This window comes from Musa acuminata, chromosome BXJ2-6 (genome assembly GCF_036884655.1).
Source record: "Musa acuminata AAA Group cultivar baxijiao chromosome BXJ2-6, Cavendish_Baxijiao_AAA, whole genome shotgun sequence".
NCBI lineage: Eukaryota > Viridiplantae > Streptophyta > Magnoliopsida > Zingiberales > Musaceae > Musa > Musa acuminata.
This window is the reverse complement of record NC_088343.1, coordinates 15,765,001-15,772,500: the sequence shown is the minus strand read 5'-3', so window position 1 is coordinate 15,772,500 and position 7,500 is coordinate 15,765,001. Positions and strand designations below refer to the sequence as shown.

General features: G+C 27.4%; 1 protein-coding gene across 1 annotated transcript in view; it reads right to left on the bottom strand.

The window, feature by feature from the left end:
* The window catches only part of LOC135615088 (probable fatty acyl-CoA reductase 4), a 5,332-nt gene extending 3,361 nt beyond the window's left edge, over positions 1-1,971 (bottom strand). Inside the window, exons 1-3 of the mRNA XM_065113133.1 lie at positions 1,811-1,971; positions 1,610-1,713; positions 1-200 (exon numbers count right to left, since the gene is read on the bottom strand). The exon at positions 1-200 is cut by the window's left edge and continues 3 nt beyond it. Coding sequence (XP_064969205.1) covers positions 1-200; positions 1,610-1,713; positions 1,811-1,889 — 383 coding nt within the window. The 5' untranslated portion in view covers positions 1,890-1,971. The remainder of the gene's footprint in view (positions 201-1,609; positions 1,714-1,810) is intronic.
* Between the last annotated feature and the right edge of the window lie 5,529 nt (positions 1,972-7,500).

Below are 7,500 nucleotides of genomic sequence, written 5' to 3'. Positions count from 1 at the left end.
TCAGCAAAGCTGGTGGTTGCTGCAACGTTGACAACAATGTCGACTTCCTCCCATAACTTCTCTCTGATGTTGGAGTCTCGTATGCCTAAGTTTTGCTGGACGATATCTCCAGCCACAGGAAACAGCTTGCTCGAAACAAATGAATGGAAGCCGTCGCCATGTTTGTCTTTTACAACCTTGAACAGCTCCTTTCCTATTATCTAAATGTCGAGATAGAATTAGACAGAGAACATGAAAATAATACAACATCATATAATCAACCGAGGGTCGAGAGACGAATAGAGAAGAGTTTGAAGGTATATATTATGGTTGGATTATAGTGGGTTTTGATCGAATCTTTTGGAATACTTGGATTTATTCAACTCGTTTAAACTAGATTCAGATATTCTTTAATTGGATTCAAATGAATTGGATATTCGACTGTTTTTAATTATATTAGGATGTTTGCTAGTTGGATTTAGAATGAATGGGACCAAAGGAAATACTCAAGGAAAATTGAGATTTGGTGCAACATCATAGTTTGAAGGACTTAATAGATGCATTATTATTAATATTGACTTAAATGCCATTCTTTATCAGTAATTTAGGATTAATAAGCTAATAGATCAATCAATTATCACACTGAGTCGGATGATGACCAATGATGTTAAAGTCGAGCTAATATTATTTATTGTGAGAGATTTTGAAAGGACTATATATTAAAATAAGTCTTAAACCACATCGTGATGTGACTAGGCCTCATATATACATTACTAAATATTAATTTTGTATTATATTCGAACATTAGTGAGGACTTTCAATGTTTATATGAAAATTTTATAATACCCCTAATAAACTTGATTTGTATACTATACTATAATTAATGTACGTCTAAGCATTTTGAATTAGTGTCGCACAATGAATTAATGTATTAGATAATATAAAATATGACAAAATAATGTTATACTAATATATAATTAGTTAAATATCATGTTTTAACATTATTCATTATTCAATAATACTAATATAATACATAACGAAATTTAAACTTCATCTGCGATTATTCAAGTAATGAATATATCATGAAAATTTTGTATAGCAGAAAATTAAGTTTCTGCCAAAAAAAAGAAAGGAGAAAACTACAAAAAAATGGCTTCCACATATCTTTCTCCCTTCATACTATACTAAACACAAGAATTATGTTGGACGAATGGATTTGATTACTCCATAATAAATCCCATTAAGTTGGATTTTTTTGAAAAAATATAAATTAATTAAAAAACAGAGACAAGTGGATAAATTCTTCTAGCTACGTGTCCATTCCACGTATATGACATGATACGTACGTGAGGTGACTCAGGGGTCCCACGTTGTGATGTGGGAGAATAGGGTTCAAGTCATGTAAATAGTACTTCATATTTAGAGAGAGAGAGAGAGAGAGAGAGAGAGAGCTGAGATCTTCATGTTTACTGTGTGAATTTTCCAACCCTTTGTCATTGATAAATGGGTACCGTACATGATTGGCAGATTAATGTCTTCTGTATTATATGGAATAATTTTATGGATGTGTATGATATAAAATGGATCGGCAAGAAAACAAAAGGAGAGTGGAGGAGAAGTGAGATTGCACCTCGGACTGCACACGCTTCTCTGCGGACGAGGCATCAGCGGCTCTCACGAGGAGGAAGAGCCTCTTCACGTCCGGTTGAACCCTCATCACCTTCTCCACGAAAACTTCCATGTCCCGAACCAATAGAACAATCAGTACAAACACATATAAATGATCAGTAAAGACTACAAAAGCATTCTACTGCATGCATGTGACGCGTACTCTTTGCTAAAAAGCCAGTGGATCCAGTGACCAGGATGCTCTTCCCCTTCAAGAACTCCATTAGTCTGCTGCTCTCCATGTCGCAGCTGTTGAGAACAAAGCCTGGGTGTGTCAACACAGAGAGAGAGTGTGTGTGTGTCAGGACATCTGAGCAAAGTATAGTGGATATAAATATTGTAGAGTAGAAGGCAAGGAAGAAGGGAAAGTTGTTGAGTAATTAATACACTCTACCTGTACGTTTGCTCCAATGTAGTTCACATCCTTCCTTCTTCTCCGCTGCTCGTGGAGAAGGCCATGTCATTTTCTTGACTCATCTCTTCCGTCGTGGCTCGAATTGCAGCCACTGGGAACATCAGCTTACAACTACTGATATAAATGAATCTGAACTCCAATATTTGATCGTAGAAAATGTATTTTATACTGATATGTGCAGCCATTACTTCCAAATTTTACAGGCAACATTAGCCTGTAGCTTACAAATATGACTGACTTCAAATAATATAATATCTAAGCATGACTCGAGTCACAATGATACACGCATATGCGATTGATTCCCGATTACACCTCAATAGTTTGTTATTAACTCGGATTCTCTTTCGTGGCATGAGATTCGTCGGAGATGGGACTGTTTGAGAGAGTAAGATACATAGAATATTCGAGATGGAAGTCGAAGAGAGAACTTTGTGGCGTCAGCATTGAATCTAAAGTTGCTTTGATTTCCATGCAGAGGAGAACAGGTAGGCGATCAGCTGTCAAGATATAATGAGGAGGAGCCCAACTTGGACCAGGCAACAACCTGCCTTGATTTATACTTGTACCGTAGGGTGGGCCGACAATCCCTGTAGATCTCACGTCAGGTCACGCAGAATATTTAAATGATGATGCATCACAGTTAACAGAACTTGAATCTAATATTTTAAGGCGGAGTTCCTATCAATCAGATAGGAATCACCGTCACCGCACCATTCCATTTAGCGTTGGAGGTCTCGTCAACTCCTCGTATGCCTAACAAAATAATAATAATAATAATAATAATAATAATAATATTATTATTATTATTATTAAAAAACCTAATTAAATAAGGTTTGTTCGGAGTTAGAGGAAGAACATTGAATTGAATGTGCGGCCGGCATCAGCCGCCAAACGTCAATAAATATCCGCACATAATTCATCTTTTCTTTATCTTAAATAAAAGATCTGACTTTCTCGTCCTTCCTCGGGATTCTTTCCTCCGAACGAGAAATATTAAAAGACTCATTAACCCAATGGTCCCGCCTTCACTCTCGAGAGAACTCTTGATCTATAAGAGCCTCTGCTGTCCGATCAAAAAATAATAATGATGTGGATTTGTTAAGAGAGAAGATGAGAAAATATATGTAATATCTCAATAATGTCATATATTATTGTATCAGTCGATCTATGATAAGTAATTATGATAATTGTTTCCATCAAACTCATCTACTAATAAATCCTATCATAATTATATTTTCTTTCTATTGATTAACAATCATAAATTTAATTATATCTATAATATATCATAGATATGGCAACATAATCTAACTTTTTTCACCTAGCCCATTAATTTATAAGATATAAAAATTAAATAAATTAATATATTATTTAAAAATAGTTTTATTTAATTATATTCTAAAACATTGAAAAGATATTTTACAAATGCATATGAATTTTATAAAATAGATCAAAAAACTTAATAAATATAATAATATTATATTAAATTTGACTATCAATACGAGTCATAACGGTTGTATATTATCAATGTTATATTTTTTTATGTACTACAATACTATTAGTCCTTTCTAATATAGTCCAAATCAATCTCTGTAATTTATTTTATCAAGATAATTATATTTTCATATTCAACCATAATATGTACACATATAAATATAAACAAGATGATAAGAATAAATAATTTTAATTATATAAATAAGAATATCAATTATAATATTCACTCAAATATGCATCATCATCATTTTTTTTATGAGTTACTCATAAATCCAATCATAAGAAATATCTTTTTAAAACACTTTAGGTTATAAAGTTTCAGTGACTGTATTAGCAATCAATATAATGGAACTCAATTCTTAATTAAAATTAATTATTTTTAGATAATTTTATTTAATCATCAAATACTTTATATTATAATGCATAGAACTAAAGTATTTGTGATTCTTAGAGAAGAAAAACGGTCGTGATATATCATAAAGTATTTTTAATGACTTGATAATTGAATCTGGTCATACCAAGTCATTAGATAAAATTTTACAATCATAATGTTTGATTAGTAGCCTCAAAGCATGTTATAAAATCAATTATTATTATTAAAAATATAATAATGCATTGCTTAATATTTTTTTATAAATTATTCCTTCAATTAATATAAATATAAAACATAAAGTAGACTTCGTATGACAACTTATAGAATTGACATCTAAAAATACTATCATTTCAAAGTGATCTAATTTTATATATGTAAGTATATAATCTTTCGACCATTCCAAATATGTTACTTCATCCATTCCTAATATGTTGTTACTTTCTTTGTAGTTTTTTAATATTTTATTATTAAATAACTCTAATATTTATTTAATATTTTTATTATAAAATTGATATCTAATCTAGTATAAGATTGAGCATATAATAGACTTCCAACTATATATACATAAAAAATATTTTTTATTTTATTTTTTAAAATTATTTTAAAAATAATTACCTTAACTAAAATATTTTACTTTTATCATTTGTTGAACAAATTTGAATACTAAATCTCTCTATGACTCAATCAAAATATCTTTTCTGAGATAGTTATAATAATTCTTGATATTTATTTTTGAATGTTTCAATGTCAATAACATAAACTACTCATTTATATCAATCATCTTAAAATTATTAATAAGAAATTTATTGGTTTGATATAATAAACCAAGATCATTAAAGTATTATCCACAGATAGACCACTATAATAAATTAGCTTATATTAACCTTCAGATATAAACATTGATCAATAATATTTTTCTTAAAATCTGAAGGAAATAATAGTATTATAAAACTTTATATACAAATATCTAGAAGTTTATTTAAATCTATAAATAGATTTTCTAAATTTACATGTCAAATTTTATATTTTTTCATTTTCTCTATGAATCATTTTGGCTAATAAATTTTTTTGTCTAGATTTTAATTTAAGAAAATTATTTTCATATCCATCTAATGTAACTCAAAATTATAATGAGCCAGTAATGTTATAACAATTTACAATGAGTTTATTTTAAAAAATTAGAAAAATATTTTATTATGATCGATGCATTCTTTATAAGCAAAACCTTTGACAATAAGTTTGGCTTTTATATCATTCGATATTATTATTCTTTGAGTCCTGTTTTATCTTAAAGGCTCATTTACCATTAACTCTTTCATAGTTATTAGGCAATTCGATGAGTCAATATCATTTTGATCTATTGATTTTAACTATTTTTTCATTGCATTATATCATTTTTTAGAATCGTTATTTTTCATGACTAATAAAAATGATAAGGGATCTCTTTTGATTCCTATGTCATAATTTGATTCTTATAGATACATCACATAATCATCAGAATAATAAGTCTCCTTTCTCTTTAAGATATTCTCAAAACTACCGATTATTATTATTCTACGAGATCATTAGCAATTACATCAACATCATATAAGAGCCCATCATTGTTGTTTTGTTATTCACATTCATCAATTCTTTTAGTGATTTGAGGAATAATAATTTTTGAATATAAAAATGATAAAAAAATATCAACATATATTTTCCTCAATACCAAGATTAAATTTTGAGATTTTCACTTCCACTGATTCACTATTTTCTAAGAATCTTATATTACCAGATTTAACTATCCTCGTACATTAGAGTAATAAAATCTATATCTATTTGATGTTTTAGATAAATAATAAAATATATAAAAATAATCTTTGAATCCAAGTCTTTTTTATGTGAATTGAAAACTCTTATTTTTGCAAAACAATTCTAAATATGTAAATATCTCAAGTTTTATTTTCTACTAGTTTATAACTCAAAAGAAGCTCGTAGAATTGACTTATTAAGAACCTTATTCAAGATATACATAATTAACCTTAGAGTTTTTCCTCATATTAATTCAGGTACAGAAGAATAACTCATCATACTCCTAACCATATCTTTAATAGTATAATTTTACCTTTCAGTAACCTCATTCTACCGAGCATAATGCTCTACTTTTCTAAAAATCTAGCAAAAGAATCAAAATTATAATTAGACTTATCATAACTATCATAAAATTTATCACTCCTATCAAGCTTAATAATTTTAACTTTTCTTTATAATTATCTCTCGATTTCATTTATACCTCAAGAGTATCAGACTCTTCATGAATTATACATACATAGTTATATCTCAACCGGTTATCTATAAAAGTAATATAATGTCTCTCTTTCCACTAAAATAGGAAACACTAAGTGACCAAACTATATTTCATATAAGATTGTTGTAAAGTTAAGATACACTTTAATTCTATATAGATCATCATATAAAATTTAAAAATTAACTTTTATTAAATCATGATAAGTTTACCATCACCAGAAGATAAATAATATCATGACAATTCTAGGTAAATAAACTAAATTTTTAGAATTATAGGAACATAACATCATATAAATAATCTCTAGGCATAAGCGATAAATACCAACTACTATCCTTTTGATTTCAAGATGATTCCTTATAACGATGAATATTTCAAACTCTTTTAGTTTTCATATTAAAATTAATCTCTATTATTGGTAACATAAGTTGAAACATCAAAATCAATTCACCAAATATTAGAAAATAACTTCTCTAATGTTTAATTTGAAACATGCAAAGGATAAATTTATATCTTTCCTTTTCGAATTAAAATTTTATAGTTCTCTTCACATAACCTTATTTATCACAAAAATAGTATTTTACAGTGAAGATTTAATTTATAAGTTTATATAACATTTATAAACTTAGGTGATTTATATTTCAACTTTATTTTAGTATAACATTTATATAATATTTAAGTAATTTATATAAACTTAGGTGATTTATATAACATTTACCTATACCGTACCAAAATACTATGAGTCTTTTCTACTTTAATCTTAATTCTTTTTAAGCACATATACTAGTCATCCTATTTAAGTTTCATTTATCTTTAATTTTATTATAGTAAAATTTAAATGAGTCAAATAAGAAATAGAATTAAAAATTAATTATACAAGAAATAACTCAACTACATTTATGTCCAAAGTTCTTGATATTACAATTTTGTCAACCATATTAAAGATATAGTCTTGAATTTCTTTAATATCATCATATTCAATTTCAGTCAATTCTTTTATTAAGATGTTAGCTAATAACTTATCAATAAATTTAAATTAATTTTTAAATATTTTAATGTGCTACTTATATATTGTAATGAAGTATAAATATTATCAACAATTATCATAAAACTAGTCCTTAGATCTTTCTCAGTCATTTATCTTAATTATTTGTTCTATTAAACTTTCAATAGTTAAGTCTATAATCCTTTCAATTGGTTTGATCAAGATTTAACACACTTAATATAAATCACATATACTCAAGCTATTTATAATATTTTAATAAAAAAAATGTAGGAATATTTAAAATA